The 17,854-nt window shown below is 38.3% G+C and overlaps 2 protein-coding genes and 2 non-coding genes across 7 annotated transcripts; all 4 read left to right on the forward strand.

Moving 5' to 3' along the window:
• The first annotated feature begins 242 nt into the window (after nt 1–242).
• Nucleotides 243–6,547, forward strand: LOC113675924 (transcription factor 15). 4 transcript variants are annotated; one of them, XM_089182891.1, is made up of 4 exons: nt 243–487; nt 606–697; nt 2,147–2,590; nt 5,788–6,547. In XM_089182891.1, the coding sequence occupies exons 2-4, from the start codon at nt 671–673 to the stop codon at nt 5,836–5,838; spliced, it is 522 nt and encodes a 173-aa protein (XP_089039017.1). In that variant the 5' UTR covers nt 243–487; nt 606–670; the 3' UTR covers nt 5,839–6,547. The 4 variants fall into 4 exon arrangements, with proteins under 4 accessions (XP_089039017.1, XP_089039019.1, XP_089039018.1 ...); XM_089182893.1 differs by having other exon boundaries at nt 461–487; nt 2,070–2,590; XM_089182892.1 differs by lacking the exon at nt 243–487 and having other exon boundaries at nt 568–697; nt 2,070–2,590.
• A 26-nt stretch (nt 6,548–6,573) lies between these two features.
• On the forward strand, nt 6,574–6,644 carry Trnag-gcc (transfer RNA glycine (anticodon GCC)). The gene has a single exon. It is a non-coding gene; the product is annotated as a tRNA-Gly (tRNA).
• A 1,429-nt stretch (nt 6,645–8,073) lies between these two features.
• On the forward strand, nt 8,074–8,144 carry Trnag-gcc (transfer RNA glycine (anticodon GCC)). The gene has a single exon. It is a non-coding gene; the product is annotated as a tRNA-Gly (tRNA).
• Nucleotides 8,145–11,334: 3,190 nt separating this feature from the next.
• On the forward strand, nt 11,335–16,852 carry LOC113675913 (uncharacterized). The gene is made up of 2 exons (XM_027192520.2): nt 11,335–12,302; nt 15,899–16,852. Exons 1-2 carry the CDS (start codon nt 11,810–11,812, stop codon nt 16,045–16,047), a joined length of 642 nt encoding a protein of 213 aa, XP_027048321.2. The 5' UTR covers nt 11,335–11,809; the 3' UTR covers nt 16,048–16,852.
• The last annotated feature ends 1,002 nt before the right edge of the window (nt 16,853–17,854 follow it).

Genomic DNA, 17,854 nt, shown 5'->3' on the forward strand with positions numbered 1-17,854 from the left:
GCTGTAAATATTCTATCCAATTTGATTTTTTTAAAGATTTTTTTCAGTTTGCTTTTCTATTGTATTTTCCTTGAAAAGCCCCCATGGAGAGAGGTCAATAAAATATTGTATTGTATTTTACTGTTTATGGAACAATTGAAGTGGTAGGGGAACTAACTGATTACATTGTGTTACGACAAGGCAATTCTGAAATTTAACAATAGGTTTTGAACTTCTGGTTATGATTTTGACCTCTCTTAAAGGAAATCACTGATTCAAGGAACATAGCTTAAGTTTGTATGTGGCCCGAAAGAAGCTCATCAGGTCCATCAGGGTGATGGGCTCCTTGTCCAGGCTGAAACGATGATACCCCTTGAGCCTGTCCCTCCGCTCGGGTGGCACTGGGGCTGTTGATTATTAACTAGTTCTGCGGCTTATTCTACAATGACGTCATTTGATGTGGAAGCCGCATATCCGGTTGCATTTGAAGAGTTCGTCTGTGAACAAGGTGAGTCGCCAAACCAACGTTCAGTCCTTTATATCTTTCCTCATTTTTAAGGTTTTCATCATTTTAGGTAGGCGATACTTTGTATCTATTGACTTTCTGACCATCTTCCGAGCCGCAGTGGTTGCAATCTCAGTATCTAAGTCCTCTTAAGCTTCAATCGCGGATTTGTGATTTGCGACGTGAATGGAAAGCGTTGCGTGTATCAGAAAGGTATGTAGATTTAATATATACACTGTTTATTGAAATAAGTCGGCAAATACTGAATTTAAGCGTGACTGATTGGGCGAATGTGCGAAGCTGCTTGCTTTAAAAAGGACATGACTTTACGCTGCGGTAGTTCACGCTAATAACTGATGTAGTGTCGCGAGATGACCATTGTAGAGCTTTTAAATGTTCTGTTCTCAGACGAGTAGCATTTGAGATCGTTAGGATAGCAAACTCAAGTGGGTACTTGAGTCAAGCGGCTTAGCAACGAGTAATTCAATTTTCAACGGATATGAAAAATATTTCAGAGGTCACTCGTTTATTACAGTTACCAGTACGTCTCCCATTTCATGTTAGAATATACTTAGGGTATAAGCTTGATTCGTTTGCGTGCCCATGGATTGTTTTTGTCTGGTTCATCGATCAATTTAGTGGCGTACAGGTTTTCAGGAGTCCAAGGATATAAAAAATGTAACTTGAAACGAAATGTCTGCGAAGAAGAACATGGTATGAGGAAAAAGCATGCGTACTACTTTGACAATGATACCACGAAATTGCGTGATTTTTATCTGTTTCACTATCATCCTCCGAAGTCCTTGATTTAATAACGACAAAAATTATGAAATATTGTCGCAGTGCTCTCCTCTTGTCAAGTGAATGTGAATTTCAAGGATCACAGGTGATAGTTTATATCAAGTGGGAAGCGCATCAAGTTGAGTTTTAGTCTGAAGTGCTGCTAACAACTCGTCTGTTGTTTAAGTCACTTCAGTTAATTAGTTCAATTAAACAAATGAAAGCTGAACACCATTACTAAAGTCCTCCCTTTGTTTGTGATTCCCTATTAATTCCTTAAACTCCTCCTCGCTTCAATTATTCGTTGATAGTAGCCAAGTTAGTTTACGGAATATATCGCCAAAGATGAAAATATCACATGATGTCGGTAGCTGATCTTGTTTTGAAACTGGTGAGCTTATTTGATGATTTTCATCTGCAGTCCTCCGTTAAGGTGTCTTCAACACCTCACCGTCTCTGGAATCGATCTGATTTCCCTAAACTGTTTCTAACCGTTGAGTTCTGACTAAAATTAATGGCAAATTCCTTAAAACGTTGCAAGTGGCCTTTAAGGTCCATAAAGTAATTATCTCGTCAACAGGCTGGGATGTTGTCTTTCAATCTTGTTTAGAGACTCGAATGAAACTGATCAATGCCTTTTGATTGGTTAAGCGATTAGCGGCTCCGATTTCCCGTGGTACGTCAAAAAGACCGCCGTGTATTAAAATACAAACCCTCCTGATGGGTGATTATTTAAATTTCGACTTGCCTTAGTTTCTACTACTTAGCGGAAACCTATGCTAACTTCTTTGTTGTAAACTTCCAGAACTCCATAAGACGGTTTAGAAGAATGATTCTTTGTTTAAATTCATCACATTGACTTGAATTTTATTTTAAATGGAGGGAACACGCAAGAGGAAACAGAAGGCAAAACTCAGCGACTTGGACGCGTTGGACTCAGATGAATATGACTCCTCGCCCAAGCGTGAGTCCGATGATGAGAACACCTCAACTTCAAAGATCAACAAACGAAAAAGGAGAAGACCTCGTCTGACGGGCCTTAGTAAACAACGACAAGCTGCAAACGCTCGCGAACGAAGTAGAACCCACAGTGTCAATTCTGCATTCAATGCATTACGAGTTCTTATACCTACTGAACCTTCTGACAGAAAACTTTCAAAAATAGAAACATTGCGCTTGGCTTCAAGCTACATTGCGCATCTTGGATCAATGTTGGTGAGTGGAACTCAGTGTCCGAATGTAGCAAAGGCAGCTGAACACAATGGAGCCATTTCACCATCTTCAGCATCAAGAGTGTGTACATTTTGTTTGAGCCTACTTAAGGCGGTAAGTGATTTTCAAAGTCTTTATACTCTGTTGTACAAAATGTACAGCAGGGTTAATGTTGATGTACTAAACAGTATGGCATGCAATCGTCGGCTTTTCGATAGCTTATCGCCCTTTTCATGTCATTAACGATCGGAAATCTTTTGTTTATGTCCTGTGGCTTAAAGGATACCTGTGGGTCCTTAAACATTTCAGCCTTTTTTTTGTTCGCATTCTAGTCTCCAAACGAAACTAAGTTTAGGTTTTTGGTGAAAAAAATGTGCAACTACTTTTGTTATTGTTGCCATTATTCAGACATTATGATTCACTGTCTTTGAATTGACCAAAATAGGGAACGTTTCAGACAGGATAATCACAAAAGCGTCATATCATGTTTCCGGTGAGCTGAAAAGCTCCAAGCCCCTTCGGTTCAAATTTGTTAATTTTTCCTTTTCGTAGGATGAGATACTGACTCAGTGTCTATGTTTGGACTAAATTCTCGTTTTCCTTATTATAAACGAGGCTTTACGACTGTGTTTTTCCTTTAGTCACGCCATCATGGGTAGTCACCTATTCTCAACGTTTTCCATTCTTGGTACTTCAAAATAACATTTGGCCTAAGTAACGATTAGGACAGTGTCTTACACAATGCTGACAAATATTCTAATATTAGCCAGGAAAAAATCCAAAGAAGTTTAAAACAATTATTATCTTTTAACACGCTAAGACCTTCTTGTAGTTACTATAATCCTCACAGCTTGAGCTAAAGGTAAAACAGGTTAATATTCAGTTCTCAAAACCAATAGGCGAACCAATAGGCGATACACCCCATAAACATTATTTCAACAATTAAGAACTCTGTGTGCAGCAATGGATTATTTGATTAAGGAAATCGTGCGGGGATTTCTGAAAACTATATGTTTAGTATCAACCAGTTGGTTGAAAAAACCTGCCAATCTGGGAATAATGAATGGAGCTAATTGGCAGTCATTCAGACCCTTGATTATTTCATTTTGTTACTTCAGCAAAACAATAATGATAGCACAGATCATAATCTGGTGGGGATGTCTCACCACAAAACGAGAAAAGGTGTGATTAAGCTGACATCAAGGTTTGTTACCTGCATGTGATGAATAAACACCGACATGTAATTTTCCAAAGAGCTAAAACATGGTTTTCTGAGGGGAAGGAAAGTATGTATGTGCTTATAAATCCCTTGGGAGGCTGTGAGCAAGCTGCTGTCCAATGAAATGGACGCGAGGTTAATCGTGTACAACACAGAGTTTGTAATAAAATTAATATAACAAATGTTGCTGGATCATGGGAGAACTATATTGATAAACAAAGTCTCTGATGTTGTCACTAATCCTTAAATCGGATAAGGTGTGTTGTTTTTAGCTTTTTTAAATTAAACAGCTTTATGATAATGCTTTTTAATGAATTACATAGCAGCGATCATGGATTGTTATGATCATACAAATCTTTTCCATAACTGTTTGTTGCATTTATGGAATCTTTCCTCTACACGTTTAGTGCACACCCACCGTAACGTATAGTTTTGTTCAATGTAGTCAAACGTGTCCTCGTTGTTTACTTTGGATGAGTTTATCTCGCGCCGCTCTTTCATTTTGATTTTTCTCGTTTTTCGATTTTTCTTCATTCGGTGAGTGTTTGTGTGTGAATGCCGTTATCTCTGATGAGTAGCACGGTTTTCTCTCTTCACTGGCTACAAAAACGCCACGACTTTGACTCTTCTTCCTTAGCCACAAATGTCTCCCTTCAGTTCCCGCACCCTTTCTCTCTCTTGACAATCATCAAATAATCGTTCGTCGAAAGCATTTTCCCATCAGGAAACTTTAAGCACAATGTCGTTGCGAAGCAATTGGATCGATATTCATTACACCAAAATCTCAGCATGGCACTTTTTACTCTGAGAGCTGATAGCTTTTCATCAATTGAAGTGGTTGCTAGGGCTATTCAGGATACCGTATACTGCTGTGAATGACGCAAAGAGATCTATTTTATAACTGTTAATGTTCTTTTAATAGAACTCGTCTGTTCAGAAGATCACAGATTATTCCGAACCATTGAGATAACGTTTTCAAGATGGAATGATCTCTTCGGCGTTTTCAAGATGGAATGATCTCTTCGGTTGGTTTTTCAGGACAATTTTCAGTTTAACGTCCCTGCTGTAGTTTGAAAAGTCATTCATGGACGGGTTGTTAGTATTAACACTAAAATTTTCATTGAAAATCTTGAGCTTTAGAAAATAGTCTTCTGAAAGTTCCGGGCTTGTTGTTCTGTGATGCATTACACAGCGTTTAATTGCTTTATTTTCCGGTTTTCTTTCTCCAGACATCAGTTTATCAAAATAATTACTGACATGCTACTCGCGTGATGTGAGGCGGTACGCTTTGAAAAAGCAACCTCTTCGACATCAGTGCCACATATGAAAAAATAATTATTACTATAATTACAACGAGTACTAAAGGAAATTTGTAACCAAAACATAGCCCCATACCATAGCTCACGCCATCAGTTCATCTTAGTAACCTGTTGATACAGTTGAGTGCAGAAAATAAAATAAGCTAAAATCAAACGTCTTTTAAGGCTTGAAGCAAGAACAGTTTGGATAAAAAGATTTCAATATAGTAACTTTTCATCCTGGTCGTCCAATGAAGAAATTGCTAAGCATTTGTGGGACAGGAAAGAAATCTGATTTCATCAGCACTTCGGATTCCGCGCTTCGAAGCTCGATCAATTGAGCCGCTCAGGAATCATTAGCAAGTCAAACAATACATGCGAGCTACAAATTATATATGGCGAAAGCTGTGCCAAAATTAAGTCTGTGAGAAGAGGGGGAGGATATTTGGTCCCCTAGCTAGTAACCTAGAAAAAAAAAAGTAATAGTTAAAGATCCTTAAAAAGCTCCGTTTGCGCCAAACTTTCGGTTTACATCATAATTTAAATAGATCGTTTCTCTTATGGATCAGTTTATGAGGTGTCTTACACGTCGTGAATTTACCCCATCACAGTTTCAGTTGTCTTTCAAAACAAAATGAATCAATGGAACATAAGGATACCCTTGCGTACCTTGGTGCAGATTCTCAACCAGGCGCGTGCCCCTGTTAAAGTTGTTATTCATATTCTGCAATGTTTTTTTAGGATTCAATTCAATTTAACCTAATTACACTGTTATCTTTAATTTTTCTGTCTAGGTTTCTAAAGATGAAGGAACAAACAACAGATTACACGTGCAAGGAAAATGATCATACATTTCAATAATAATCTGCTGTGCAACGCAATAATATGGAATCTAAACCTTACGTGAGGAGACAGAGCAGTAGTAATGGATAGCGGACTTCGCATTAGGGGTTCATTTTCTTCTATAAATCGCTCATTCATTATCATAACTCACAGATGAATAGCAATTATCCTGTCGCTAAATATTCAAAACATGCGTGCAACAAGACATTGAGGAATTGCATCTGTGCATGGCTTCACGAAAAAATATCTGACTTACTGCAGGCTCAATTATTGAGGGAGTCGTTGACAGGCTGAGTGAAACATATTCTGCTAAGATCGCAAGACCTAAAAACGGATTTGTGTGGGTGTGTGTGAAAACTTAAAGGCGATAGTAAAAGAGGACAAAAAATAATTCAGTTCTTATTGTTGAGTGCAGTTCACATTTACCAACTGTCTCAGATCTGTCTGCCTGGATTAGGTTTTCGTTGTCTAGATCTATCATAAATCCATGGATCAGTCTTCAGGACGAAATTATTTGAAGTCAGTTAATTTTCTTTTCTTTCTTCCGCGTTGCAGCCACTTTTTGTTAGAGACCTTAGAACCATATCGTTTGATTTGGTCTGAGAGCACTTCAAGCCGTATGCTTGTAATTACATGTAGATATGGCTTGAGTTACGTTTTTCAACTTTACCGTTCGTGTCAAAGGATTTATGAATAAAAATGTATCTGCTGTGTGCCTGCTGTTTGGTGTGTAAAAGGCACTGGTGGTTCAGTGGTAGAATTCTGGCCTGCCACGCGGGAGGCCCAGGTTCGACTCCCGGCCAATGCACTTTCCTTGAACAAGGTACAATGCTCACTTTATCTATTTCGAAGGACGAGAAAACAGAATAATGGTGTCCAAATTTCTTGACGTACTGTGACTGTGAATTTTTTTTTTTTTTATAAATCGATCATATCATTGATAACGTTTATCACTAAATGAAAGAGCCTCAGGTTGGATAAGATTTCTTTTGAATGTTGAGATCGTTTCTAAGTGGCCCAGCCTTCTGAAATATTAGCACCTATTTCAAATTTTACCTCGCAGTGTTTTTCCAAAATCCTATATTCCTCTTTTTTCGGAATATTATTGGTACATTTGTTGCGACATGTCCTCCTATTATTGGTACATTTGTTGTGACATGTCCTCCAATTTCCTATTTCTTCTTCATTTCTCCAAGCCGACCATATAAGTGAATTCAAGCCTGTCTTGAGTGGATCGATTAATACAAAACAAGCGAACATCTACATATTCTCTTGCACCAAATTAAAACGCGAAAACGATTCATTCTAGAAATAGTGGCCACAAATTTTAATGAAAGGCGAACGTCAGGGGATTATCGGGTCACTTAGGCCTAGTTCAAACGTCGATCTTTACATGTACCGAACCTAACGTTTCTATTAAGTACATGTAAAGATCGACGTTTGAATCAATTAGGATCGGCAGATTTGTATAGACGTTTGAATCAACTGCCGCTCTTAATTATTCGAGTCGACCCAAATTGCAATTAGGTTCGGTACATGTAAAGATCGACGTTTGAACTAGGCCTTACGTTTTATAAATCACGTCCTGCTTATAAACTGAAAGATAGTTATCAATTGTGTAGTTCATTTGGCTTGTGCAGTTGTTAAGAGAACCGTATACATGAACCTTGCGATCGATTTTTAAACCCTAATAGAAACAATTTATTGACATAATTCAGACTGGACCTACAGTCGTTGAAGTTTCTTTTTATTTTCTCTGTATTCATTACGAGGGATTGTTCCAGAGTTTATTGATCACGACAAGATGCCAAGCATGAAACAGTCAGCCATGCATCTGAACTTCCACACACCTTTCCAGTGGCAGTGACACCGTCACTGCCAGGTCATAAAAATGACAGACCTTGATTGTGAAGAAGCGTTGATTCACGCATGACATACTTTAGTCACTTTCTCCAATAAACTGTTCCTAAGCAAAGGCGGCAATGTTCCTTGCAGGTGAGGTGTAATTTTAGCAACTGCAGAAAAGAAACCTAAAAGAATTTAGGTCCTCTGCCCATGAAAAGTTACTGGTTAAAAAAATATAGACTGAGCGCACGTTTTGTATTCGGTGACATCAACTTTAGCAAAGCACTTATTTTACTCTTCACCTCACTGCTAACTGTTCAATTTGTTAGATTTGGTTTGTCAGTCTCCTAGAAGCACTCGTTAGAAGCACTCGTTAGAAGCACCCGTTAGAAGCACTGGTGGTTCAGTGGTAGAATTCTCGCCAGCCACGTGGGAGCCCCGGGTTTGATTCCCGGCCAGTGCAGTTTTCACAATACTCGGTTAGAATGAATTTTATGCATAGTATGATCATATCAGTGATAACATCTATCACTAAACAAAAGAGCCTCGGGCAGGACAAAAATTTCAGTTGATTGGTGAGACCATTTTAGCATTCTTCCACACATCACTGTAAGGTCATGGAAATGACAGACGTTGATTGTGAACAAGCGTTGATTCATTCTTGGCATACTTTTGTCATTTTTTCACCAAAAAGTTCTTCCTCGATTATTCCAAGGTCAACTTCAATATAGGTTGAGTGTTTATCCCTTGTTTGGAGCGTAATGAAATGAAAGGAAAGTTTCCACTAATTTCGAAAGGGTTCTGGGAAGTTAACGCCTTTTCATAAAAGAATTTCCCTTATTCAGGATTTAATGACAAAGAAAATGACTTCAATTGTAAACAAGAAACAAATCACTCAGACCGGCGGGTGCATGCCAATAACAAGTGAGATTTATATTCTGCGTACACGCACGGAAGTAGATTGCGTAACTGATGAGAGCATAACTATTCCTTCTGTTAACTGTATACGTCATTTGAGCCTCAGGAATACAAGAAGTGTAGCTCACTTTACAGAAGTTTGAGTTTCAACATGCCATCTGGTTCTATTGCATGTCCCACCTACTTTGTATAAAATTTAATGAGCTGAAATGGAAAAAATTTTAAAACTGTGCTTTTTCTAGAATGTCAAAAACCCATAAAGAAGCCTCCTGCAGGCGCTTAAAACAGGCTTTTGGTCACAGAAGGCACAAAAAGCAGCATAGGTGTCAGCAGTTTCCGTTGAATAGAGGCACAATCATGAAGGTCGTTTTTGTCTATTATGATTTGCAAGCAAATTTCCTTCAGACTTTTTTTAATTCATCCCTAATTAGGATTAGGTTTTTAGATTACCAGAGGACCTTTATCGCTGTGGTCTCCTATTAACTGGAACCGAAGAACAGTTCATCCAGTTTATAGTACTGACTCTCTACGTAACCGAACCGAGCCGGCGCCAATGTTGGCAGAACACTAAAATGAAAAGAAAAGAAAGTTGACCCTTCGAGTGATGCTTCTTACCCGAGCCAAAAAACTGCTTCGGAAAATTGTGGAAAAATGATGAAGATTCATCCAACCTAGTTCTGTGACTTTCGTTTAGGCGCATGGTTATACTCTTCAAACCGCTCACGTTTATAACCTTTTTTTTCCTTCATCACACGTACAATGCACAGTGTTAGGACACTATGAAAGAAACCGATAGAGGAAAATGGCGTACTTCATTCGAGACGAATCCTACTTATTATCTGTCGGCACTTGTGCTATAAAGTAAAACAAAGTGTTCAAATACTGGGAAAATATCCAAATATGAATAATGATTACATGAATGTCTATGAATCTCGCAGTTTATCCACACAAGACTTGTGTGAGTCGCCAGAGGTTATTTCTTAATTAGTTTCGGAGCTCATATTTGATTGATTCTCAATATCAAAGTGAGACACCGGTGATCTCAACAACTGTAAACCACAACACAACAGTGGAAACGTGTAAAATTGATTAAAATCCAGTCCTTTTTGACAATGCCTGATAACTGCCCAGTGTTGCCTCCATGGGAGTTATTTACTGCGGCATAACTGAGTAATCCGGCGGCATAAATCACAGACTTCATGATGTTTAATGCACGTTGAGCTTTGTCGCCCGGCAAGATGAGTAGCTAACTGACCCCTTCATGAGGTTAATATGTGGCTTATTTCACGAGCAACGTACAGAAGGCTCAAAAATATCATTTTACCATTGGTGCAGATTATAGTGCTTGAGATTTGATCAACCACAGACAATCAGTAAGTGTTATGAAAGGAGCCACTTCGATGAAGTGTGTCTTCTGTTTGCAAAAATTAAAGTAATGATTTTTGAGTGTGATGCTCTCCAGTAAAAGATACACACTTGATAAAGATCCCTACACCTCCTGTCATGTCCTAAACCTGTTAGAGATCGGTTTCTTACATCGCCTTAACATCAACATTTGTATTAGTTATAAAATCGTCTACTTTTTAATGAGCCACATAACTGGAAGTCAGTAAGCAAAATGTCAATGCAATACTGGAAAAAATTTTAATTTCACACATACATCCATCTAGCTCCCTACACGCCTCAAGTAATAATTCAGGCTCCATGCCGTTCAATGATATATGGCGGGCATCTGATTTTTGTAGATATTTCACTGACGTTTTCATGCAAGTCGAATAAAAATGATTGTCTAATATGTTTCATCTATGAAAACATATTATGTTATTACACCCGTCTCGCTCCCTACACGTCTCAAGTCATAATTTAGGCTCCATACCGTTCAATAGTATTTGGCCGGCATCTGATTTTTTTAGATATTTGACTGACATTTTCGTGCAAGTCGAAGAAAAATTTTTATCTAATATGTTTTCATCTCAGGAGATGGGAATAATTTCATTCCTTGCCTATCAGATTAATTCCAACAATGCTTCCAAGCATCTTTTTGGTAATGGCATTTCAGCGGTGGAATTTTCTCCAAATATTTTCCGATCTTGTAGCGAATCTACCTTTTTTTCTCCTGCTGCGCCTTACCCATCAAAGAACTGAGTCCTTCAAAGTTTTCTTTCTCTCTTTTTGTATTTTTTTCTTAATTATCAACAGAGCATCAGCTAGTGTTTTCTTCGAATCATATTTTATCAACTGTCGACGCAGGAGCCTGACTTACCTTTTTGGCATAAAAGCAACAACACCTCGTTAACATTAATTGGAAGGATAAACTGTTTTTACTTCAATTGTGTGTATAACACACTAACTGACACCTAATCAATTTGCTTTGATTGTTGTTCAATTGAAAACTACTATGTTTTATCAATACTTTGACGTACAAGCTCATTCAAACTTGTTTAGAAAAGAATTCCGAAGAAAATACCGGAACTATGAGTGAATTCCAGGATTGGATGCCAGTTCAATCGAATCTTCAGGAGAATGAAAACGAAACGTTGCCCACCCAACCTAAAAATTTTTCGAATTATTGACTGTGCGTCATGAAATAACTCTGATATCCAAAACGATATGCTTGACTTAATCCAGTGGTACACAACATTGATCGTAACCTTGTGACTTCTAAAGTACCGTTAGCATAAACGTATTTTAATTAGTTGCCATTAATAAATGGCTCAATTAGGGTAGAACAATTCACGATCGGTTTTGATTCTCCAGTAGAATACCGCCTTTGTTCTTACAATCGCGACGACACAATCAACCCGCGGTTCATCTCGCACCCACGCAGGATCCTTGTGGCGATTTGCAACTGATCAATGACAGTAACGACAAAAAAATGCTCCTGAAAAATTTACTCGGACGAGAGAATGTCGCTCTTAAAATGCTTGGAACTCCAAAGAGGGCTTGGACAGAGTCATCAAGGATGTCTGGTCCAATCTGCCAATCAAACTATACCTAATGGCTTTTAAAAGGTTTATCAGTCTACTGCAATCGACACCAATACCATAACATCGATAGAAGCTCGACCTTAGATGTTCTCTTCATCGACTTCACCTACAGTCTTTGATTGTGGTGTCGCCTTTCACGGGCTAGACCATCAGCTGTAAACATTTTGAGCTAGTCACTATCCAAAGAGATCACACGAGAAACGCGCCACGCACTTCGCCGAACATGTCTTATGGAAAACCCCAAGCTTCATGGACTTGTGAGGATGATACTGTTGAGCCTTTTTCTTGCCCAGAAGAAAACTCCCCGACCCCTTCTTCAATCAGCGGGGATGGGGACTTAGAGAATGTCAGCAGCCCCATCGCTCAACAAGGTAGGCGCAAGCTGAAGAGGCGAAGAAAGCGCATGCTAACAGGAGTCAGCCGGCAGCGGCGCGCTGCGAATGAACGAGAACGCCGAAGAATTCAAGGTGTAAATCAAGCATTCATCGACTTGAAAAACGCACTTCCTTTGGCTCACTCTGTGGATATTTCAAAGATTGACATCTTAAGAGTGGCGACGAAGTGGATAGACCACCTGAGTAAGTTACTAGATCAGGATCAAAGGATAAATTCGGAACCAAAATTTGCTGTCCAGCCGCAGTTGTATGATTTTCTAGGAGAAGATTTTTCGATCAACGTTCACGAGCTCGAAGACGATTGCTTTCTTCAAGGACAAGGTAAGTTACTTTGCGTTTGTTTATTTTTTTGCATTCTTATCAGCTCAGCGCAAGAGCCGAGTCGCTATCTTTTACAGCTCTAAGAGTGAAAATGCCTGGCTTATTGTTATTATAGAATTTCAGCAAACTGTTAATCATAGCCTTGTGTACCTTATTTCTTTTGATGCTTAAATACCAGCGAGTTAAATTTTCAACTGTTTCTCCGCATGTTTCCAAGGTGCCGCGTAAAATCAATCACGCTGTTTAAAAAGACAACAACGCAGAAATCTTGCCTTTCATTGACTTTTCAACAAGGCAGGATCAATTTACCTCTAAACCTGGCTATTGCATTCCTATTTCCCGCTTTTGACCCAAGACCTTATATGGAAAGGAAGCACTTTTATTTCAAATATCAAATTCTTACACTGAAGTCAACAGAGCACCTTTTTATGAAAAATTCTTTAGTACATTCTTTTCTGCAAAATTCATCGAGTCCATCCAAGAAACCGTGTAGTATAATCTCTACAGCCAAGAGAGGGATTCTATTTCGGACAATGTATCCCTGCGGTCTTCGATTGTTTGTTGTAGGCCATGTTACTCCAGACAGGTCTTAGGATTTTTTGAAAGAGAAAAAAAAAGGACTGAAAGAGCTATGAAGTACCGTAAATACATGGGCCTTGAAGCTAATTATAGCGTACTTCTCACCCGCACATAGCTGACACTTCTGACGGAGGTTATATCTAAAAACTCCCACCGTTTAATTCTGAAAGATATTTGAAATCGTATCGAAGTTTATGAGGATTGAAGTAATTCGCAAAGGATAGGCTCGATACAAATTGCCTCCGTATATTTAATGTGTGACCTGTTTCCATGTTTATCAACCAGCTGAGGTTTATTTCCTCTCCAAATACATCAAAAGCGCCGACCATTTAAACATGTCAGACAACTGATATGACGTTTGTGTGTTTACGTTATTCCGTTAGAGAAAGCGCTCGGCTTTATGGCAATTACTTAGAAAAAGATTGGTCGGGAAATAAAGTTCACTGTTGTGTTGGCTAGCATTATTTAATTATCTCACAGGTTGGAAAATGAACCTAATCCGTCAGCTTACTTTATTCTAGAGAATTCGAGGGCCTGTTACCCATGTTTTCTGCCGAAGTTTTGAAATATTTCTGCTATTTTAGAAAATAGTTTTGCTCGCACTTTCCATAATTTCTTCATAGTTTAAAATAGGTATCTTAAAGCTCAGATAAATGAGTTATCTCCAAAGATTATTTGCATTAAGAAATTACTGTGAAAAGTAAGCCCAATTGTTTGACAGCCCAACCATTTTACTAAATAAACTCTATCATTCATAAAGGGCACATATGAATAAACCATTTGATATTTCTAAATTCCGTGAACAAACTGGAGGGAATTTTATTAAAATTCTTTTATGATCTACTTCTCAGACTTAATTACGCTTTATCGATCCCCAACCGTTCCAATGTCGATTTGATGTGAACACCATAAAAATCCAATAAAAAAATGATTTATGCTAGACTAAACATGAATGGCAAACAGAGAGAAATAAGGCAAGGGACATATTTCATATCCGGTGTTACTTTCCTCCTCTAGTGATCTTAAGGAGAAGAAAAATGCGGTTAAGACACCACGTTTTAGGCTAAGATTCCTTCTTATCTTAGTTTGGGTTACAAATAATGGTTGTCGTCTATCAGTTTGGGCCAGTGTGTTCTTAAAGTTAAGGTTAAAGTCCTTGATAAGATCTTTCTTGTTAAATGCTTTGTCAATAATGACTTTCGATATTACCAAGTGTGACAGTTTTAAAATCACCAGAGGCAATTAACTCCTCTTCTCAAAAATCACTCGCAAATCTTTTTAGAAGCGTCAGTAGTCTTTCTGAAACATATTGAAAAAAATGGATCGGAAATGATATGGTATTGTTTATGATCCAGTTTGATCACAACAAGCTACTCGATCCATCTGAGACAAATCTTAAACGAGTCATTCGATTTTCGCATGTTGTCAGAATTGGTCACCCCGGAGATGAGGGCGCGACCACAACCCTGGCTTGCTTATCTGTTGGTAACCGATTGACAATCCGCTTGGCTCCTGGCTCGACAGAGGTGTCGAAAATATTCAAAAATAAAAATGTCCTATCCTATTTTGAAAGCCTGCTCCGCTTATCATTTGGTGCAGATTCATTATGCTAATGAAACATTATCCAAAAATAGACATACAATGCCATCACGACTCGACTTCACATGCAATAAGAAATGTGTGTGCCATATCTTAGGATTATGCGCTCTCGTTATTACGTTACCTACTTTTACTGGCCTTTATGAGATAACTTTAGAGAATTTAACCATATCTGACTTCAAGGATAATGGCTCACAGCGTTTTTAGCCAGAGAAAATGCACTTATAACTAATATAATCAACTGGATGTTAAAATTAACATTAAATGTCGAAGATGCCAAAGGTAGTAATCTACCTACGATAATTTATTTGGTTCTAAAGCCTTGTCGTTTTTTTGTTTAAGTTAAGTAGACGGTGCCGTAATGAAAACGTCGCATACGAAAGATTGTACTTTTTAAACACATAACGGCGCAGACAAATGACAGAGCCCTGATAATGGGCGTCGACCTTCTTACCGTTATCTACTGATCCCTACAGGTAATATTGGCACTTGTCCACAGCTATACTTTCAGCATATCTCGGCAGTACTCCTCTTGTGATCATTTGCACATCGTCTTTCCAAACTTATATAAATTTGAAAAAGTGGACAGTCTCAAGTTATAACAAGCTTCCTTATAAGGGTGGCATATTGACGTCAAGAGTGCAACTAAAGGAGGAAGGTCCTAAATTACATGTGATCCCCGTTGATGTTAAAGCGATAACAATGCTTATGCTAAAACAGCTTTACATCCCCAGACACTTGTGCACAGCACAATCACCTCCCTCATACTACAATTAAAAAAAATGCAGATAAAGTCCTTGTATATCCCTCTTGTGTTAGGTTAGAACTTTAATTCCAGCGTGGGGGTAAAATTTCCAAAAATCTTAAGACAATTGTAGTATATATCCAGATTGTTTTTCACAAAACCGTCGAAAGGTACATCAACCGATTCAACAGACCTCTCCTTGGTCTACAGTTCCGGGTTGATATGAATAATGACACAATTTTGTATATATTTAAGACTCAGTGTATCTTATAAATCCTTAATAATCTCACTAAAACAGGAAATGGAAACACCCTGGTGTGTGGATAAACTTTTCATTTTGTTTTCGTCAGGGATTATCCCTCAATCCCTTAATCGAGTCTTAAAAATAATTGCTTTAACTATGACCAATGAAGGATTTCTTCTCTTACACAAACACTTGAAGCCTGCTTTACATTTCTGGTTAAAAACCGAGAGAACCTGACCGGAAAGTGAAAGGACCGGAAGTGTATATGCAAAACAAGCAAAATGTAAGACCACTCACTGGTCAAGTACTGCTCTGGTCTGATAGGCTTCTATTGCACCAGATTGAAACTCAACAAATCGTTAATAACGCGAACTAAAAAAAAAAACTCTGCCACTTACGTGTTTCTTTTCATTTTTTTTTTCCTTGTAGACATATGGTCAGACAGCTCCAACCTGGAAGGACTCAGCGACTTCTGCATTCACACCGAGGAGCCTTTTCTGAAAACTCTCCTCCGCAGTAGTTTTACTGATACGGACAGTTTCACTCAACCACTGTTGGAACTTACGGACCAACTGTAACTGTATGAATTCATAGAGGACCAGCCCAACGTATAGCATGGACGTTTTCCGGGAGTTTTTCCTGTGGATCGCCACTTTGTTTCTTAGGAATAAAATTTGGTGCGTAAGGTCACTAGAACAACGGCTGGGAAAAAATTCGTGAGACAAGGAAAAAATACATGTACAGGCAGATTTTCTGCCTGGTCGGGATATCTAACGAGGAGATACACGATAGATGTTTGGCAGATGAATATTTCAAGAGATATTTTGAGTGAGTCCCAGTACGAACCGACATTTGTTCTGCAAAAATTTAAATCCGCTAAATTTTCATGCTACGCGTTACGTTTAAATACCTATGTCATTTTTAGTTTCATAGCGATACTCCTGTAATTGAGGGAAACCTTAAATTAATAGTTAGCTGTCGAAGACGATCTCCAAGAAACGTAAGAAGAGACTGTAAAGTAACCAAGATGACTGCATGTCATCAACACAGACCGCAAATTATTACGAATAATGACATTTTTAACATGTACAAATAGCTCTTCATGTCCACTAGAAAACAATACCAAGAATGAAAATATTTGTAGATATGTAACAAACATATGATCAATAATTAAAAGAGAAACTAGGCGTATAGTGTAGTGAAGTCGGCTCTTTTAAAGCAGTCGCGATAAACTCTATTTAGTTTGTATCAAACCCTAAATGTTTCGTGTAGGAACTACGACAACCTAAAAGTACTACATCACTATATGACAGATACGACATACTTCTAAAAGCTAAATGATAAATAATGAATGAATGAAAAATAATAAATATAGATGACCGACAGTGTGTTACATGATCAACATATTGTTTGACCAGCCCACAGACGCAGCAGTACGTTTTCTTTATAAACTAATAACCTTACATTTCAGAATTTGTTATCAAGGGAGGCAAAAGGAAAGAACAAATAATTTTTCGATCGAGCCCGTCCCTCTCAGTTTCAGGTCAGATGCTTTGTTATTAAACAAAAGAGAGCTTGTTGCGTAGGTTCATCCACTGGGTTCAGATGTGTCATGCGAGGATTGTAACAGGGTTTTTGTTTGTGTGGGAAACCCTCCCCTTGAAGAGAGAAATACTTTGTTTACACCAAAAAAAACCAATCTGGTATCTTTCCCTCCCTCCTTTTTTTAAGATTATCAATATAGCTAGGTTCTTATCTAAAGACAGATTTATTAAGATGGCGATTTTTGAAGGTGAGTGATTGCTGTGCATACCCGTGTCAAGTGCAGCTGCACCTCAGTCTCAGAGGATCTGTGTATGAGCTTGGCTCTTACTTCATGCAGGAACTCTGCGCATGCCATCTATGACTGTACCAGTCTCTTATTTTATACAACAAGAACGTATTACTTATAGAAGTTAGGTTGACCTCAGCAGCACCATACCACTAAAGCTAAATCGCGGGCCAATTTTTTTAAAAACATTAAGTTGCAGTTAAATTATTGAAATGAACGTCACGCACACCTTTAACCTCGGTCACCTCCCAAGAGTTAGAATTCTAACTACATTCTGTTTGTAGGGTGATATTTCAGCTATTTCGCTAGTAGATAACCATATAAAATCGACAACCAGCTGCCCTGCCCTTATTAGCCAATTAAAAGATGGAGGACCTGACCGGAAATAGAGCCTGATCATTAGCCCTGCACTCTGGAATTTACTGATTTAATTTCTTCCCTGTATTTTTTCACCCAAGCTAAGCACCATACATCAGCGAGGTGAAGTATTTGTAAGTTCAATTAAAAGCAAAATGAAACACCTGACGTTTGGTTGTGATTGTGTCTCCACGAGG

Source organism: Pocillopora damicornis, chromosome 9 (assembly GCF_964200805.1).
Source record: "Pocillopora damicornis chromosome 9, jaPocDami1.2, whole genome shotgun sequence".
NCBI classification, from domain to species: domain Eukaryota; kingdom Metazoa; phylum Cnidaria; class Anthozoa; order Scleractinia; family Pocilloporidae; genus Pocillopora; species Pocillopora damicornis.

Coding starts and splice junctions, on each gene's coding strand:
- LOC113675924 (XM_089182891.1), top strand. CDS start 671: ATGGAAAGCGTTGCGTGTATCAGAAAG. Junction 698..2,146: donor GCGTTGCGTGTATCAGAAAG/GTATGTAGATTT, acceptor TTTTAAATGGAG/GGAACACGCAAGAGGAAACA. Junction 2,591..5,787: donor GTTTGAGCCTACTTAAGGCG/GTAAGTGATTTT, acceptor TTTTCTGTCTAG/GTTTCTAAAGATGAAGGAAC.
- LOC113675913 (XM_027192520.2), top strand. CDS start 11,810: ATGTCTTATGGAAAACCCCAAGCTTCATGGACTTGTGAGGATGATACT. Junction 12,303..15,898: donor TTGCTTTCTTCAAGGACAAG/GTAAGTTACTTT, acceptor TTTTCCTTGTAG/ACATATGGTCAGACAGCTCC.